This window comes from Nematolebias whitei, unplaced genomic scaffold, assembly GCF_014905685.2.
Source record: "Nematolebias whitei isolate Nwh7 unplaced genomic scaffold, NemWhi1 Nwh_scaf_3589, whole genome shotgun sequence".
In the NCBI taxonomy this organism is placed as follows: domain Eukaryota; kingdom Metazoa; phylum Chordata; class Actinopteri; order Cyprinodontiformes; family Rivulidae; genus Nematolebias; species Nematolebias whitei.
In genome coordinates, this window is record NW_023622134.1 from 1,171 (window position 1) to 4,963 (window position 3,793).

Genomic DNA, 3,793 nt, shown 5'->3' on the forward strand with positions numbered 1-3,793 from the left:
ATCCATCCATCCATCCATCCATCCATCCACCCATCCATTCATCCATCCATCCATCCATCCACCCATCCATTCATCCATCCATCCATCCATCCATCCATCCACCCATCCATTCATCCAACCATCGCGGCTGGAGCCATGAGCTCTCCAGTGTTCCTCTACATGCACCAGCTGAGTGAAGCGAGCAGGCACGAGAGGACTGGCTGTTGCAGTTCTTCAAAATTTAAAGCGTAAGTCAAAAATTGCGTTATGAATATGGGGAAAAAACAAACAAACATATATAAGTTGCTTCAGCATAAAAGTCGCAAAAAAACTGCGATTTATATTCCAGAAAATACGTTAGAAGCATCACAATTGTCTGTGATTCTTAGTTATTTAAAGGACCCTTTGTTTCCGGTGCTTTCTGCTTGGCTTCAGCTGAAAAAAACATCCTGATGTTTTCTGACATTAAGGCGAATTGGTTTCTACACCAACGGCTCTCAGCCTGAGTTGTGGATGTGAAGAAACAGTGCTGTGAGGGACTGCAATGCCGTATTTTCCAGGATTGACAAACCTTGCTTGTGTTAAATAAATCCATATTATTGTGTCCCTATCAAAACATTATTATTGGCAAATTATTTATTTTTAGGGGATTTCAACACCTGTTCTTTGTTTTTATGTCCTACACAGGTATGGAGGTTAAAAACACATAGCAGCAGCATTCCTCTTGAAAAACCACAGCATCGTTAATGATTACGCAGAACTGCGTTGCTCCTTTTGTTTTTTTTTCTAATGACGTTTTTCTGCTGGCTAAACAAAAGCTCCTTAGTTTGATCCGAGCTGTGGAACCATTTGTTCCGACTGTCAGTGAGCCTGGTGAGCTGCCTTGGTGCGGCAGCAGCAGAATCTGGTCGAGGTTGGGTTTGTGTAACAGCCGTGCCGATTACTCTGCACTATAGTACCCGATTGTGGTGACATCGAGGCTGACCTTGGAGTCACCTCCCCCGCTGCCGCACTCTCCCTTGTCGTACCACCATTTGTTTTTCAATTTGTCCAAGAGGCCTTGCTCATTCAGTTTTAAAACTGCCAGGTTAACAGCATTTCTTGAAACGATAAAACATAACTTGTAAGAAAATGCACAGGTGCGTGAGAACTCTAATGCAAATATTCGTACTAAGCATCGTAATAATAGGCAATGGTAGTGAGATTACCACTGTCAAAGCTGAGGCTTATGCACAGACTGTTGATCGGAATGGTCTAGGTGAGGACAAATTGTTTCAGAATTTAAAGGGTATAAAGAGATAAGAAAGGTTCATATAAGGCAGAGACAGTGTTAAATCTTGGAAAAAGGTGGCATGAAGGGTTACGTAGTTTAGAACTGAAGTGTGCGGGATGGGGACACTTGTCATTGAGAAGAGAAGTAACAACAAACATCATGCAATTAACATTCGTTGCAAGTGACGGCGCAGCTTTTAAAGGCTAAATTGAAAAACCATCGAACTGTTAAATTAAAAATGACAACACAACAGTCAGGTAGGACAGGACACGGGACAGAAGGAGAGAGCGAAGGAGAGAGAAAAGCAGCAGTAAGAAAGAAACAAATACGAAATGACTGTTAGCTTTAACCTTATTCTCTGGGTTTGATCTCTATTAGGAAACATTTACTGTACATGGATTAGCTTCAAGTAAACTTAGCATCCAAGTCCTTTTAAAGGCATTACCGTTACCTCTGTGTCCATAAAAAAAAAAAAAACAAGAAGAAGAGAAGAGAATGATAACAGGGGGGACATCAGGGTAGGTGGAATACTATAACAACATGGGGGGTATTGTTATATTATTCCACCCACCTTAATGCTGAGCCTTTGGGCGTCGCCACACCGTAGCCTTTAGAGTCGAGGTTTCCTCCCACTTTCATGGTGTCGCACGGCTTCCGCTGCTCGATGTACTCGTTCATGGTGGACTCGAGGAGAAAGGCAAACTTGCCCTTCGACTTCCGCACTCGGGCAACGCCGTCTGGCGTGGTCTTAACAAACACCGAGGGCTCGGCGGATTTCATGTAAGACCACATCTTCTCGTATACTGCTATTTTGGATCTCTGCGCAAAGGAGAGAAAAATAGGAGTTCAGAAATGTAAAAGTCATACCTGTGGGATGGATTCTGTAGGATTTTTGTGCTTAACAATCACACGATTTAAAACAGCATCATGAAGTATTTATAGACATCTAGGAAAGTGTCTGTGAGATATCTTTAAATACTTCCAGGGAATATTTAGGGATATTTATGGACATTTCCATGATCATGAGGCACAAGAATTTACAAAATCCATCTCTGCTCTGCCGTAATATACAAAAAAAAGCAACATATTAAATTCACCGTTTGTCAATGAGGATCACAATTCACACACGTGGAATTGAAATGTCACGCAAATTAAGTTTTGTGAAAATATCTGGTGTTTGTGGAACAGTTGCACAAACAGTACAACTTTAGATAATGATTTTTTTTATTAAAAAGAAACTTTCATGATTTCTGTAGCACAGTAATCCGCTCTAGTTTATATTTCCAATTCAACTTGTAGAACTTATTAAAGTCATTCATTTCCGTGACGTGGTTAATGAAATATCTCATCTGCAACTCAGAGGAGCTGTGTGGAAATGAACAAGAATGCAGCTCAAGACAAAGTGACAAAGATGAGCAATTCTCCATTTGCCTGGGGTCAGTTTTAGCAAGACCATATAATCTGTAATAAGCATCAATTAAATTATCCAATGGCAGTGGATTGATTTTAGCATAGACATGATCTTGGACCAAGAAGTGATGAGCTGTACTTCCCGAGTAACTTCATTTCCCAAAAACTGAATGAACCACAAGAAAATATATGTTCTTTCAGTAAAGGCCAGAGAAAGGCATTAAAACTTCTGTCACCCAGCAGGTTTGTGTGCAGAATATAAACAGAGTTGTTGAATCACAGCCGACATCAGAGGTGCTTCCAATTTTAACCTACAGAGCCACACGTTATTAGTTCTGTGTAGACCCTCTCTACATGACTACTCATTTATTTTTTTCTTTTGTCCACATTAAAAAACTCCTTTCGCATGTTTCTCAAATGAGATTTCCATAAACACATCAAAGTACAAAGAAAAAACATTATTTTTTTCATCTATATATATATTCATAATTAGATGCAGAAACATAACACAGAAGTTGAAGTTGAAACAGAATTAGCGCCCCCTATAGGCTGGTTGCCTTAAATATTAAACTCATGTAAATGAATGGGATTAAAAGATGAAAAGTAGAGTCAGAATTATTCCTCAGAAATTGAGTTCAAATTCATCATTAGAAAAATCTGCTTAGTTGTAATTAGTTATTTGAGACCATTAAAACACCATTATTGTGTTTAGAGGAGAAGGCAAGACTTTCAGTCCCACATTCATTCAACCTTTATTTATACAGGTTAGTCTCCTTAAGACACAAGGACTCACTTACAAGAGAGACTTCCTCCAGACAAAACATATAAAATACAGACAGCAATAACAATAAACCATAATAACAATAAACTACAGAAAAAATGCAGTTAAAATAAAAGTTGTGTTATAAAACAATAAATCAAGGTGCTGTAAAACAAGGTAAAATACTAAAAACAAGAAACAGACCTTACCAAATGTTTAAAATCCCCTAAACGGAATTTCTCATTCTAGCATTATCCCCTAACCCCCAATTAATATATACATACATATATACACGCACACACACACATTTATATACATATATACATATATATATATATATATATATATATATATATATATATATATATATA

General features: G+C 38.3%; 1 protein-coding gene across 1 annotated transcript; it reads right to left on the reverse strand.

Annotated features, from left to right (window-relative positions):
• Positions 1-119: 119 nt before the first annotated feature.
• LOC119429605 (glutamate receptor 3-like) lies at positions 120-2,071 on the reverse strand (the record flags this gene model as incomplete). Its single annotated transcript, XM_037697202.1, has 3 exons — positions 120-211; positions 939-1,079; positions 1,824-2,071. Coding segments are annotated over 3 exons (481 nt in total), but the record flags the coding sequence as incomplete, so codon positions are not given.
• Positions 2,072-3,793: the final 1,722 nt, after the last annotated feature.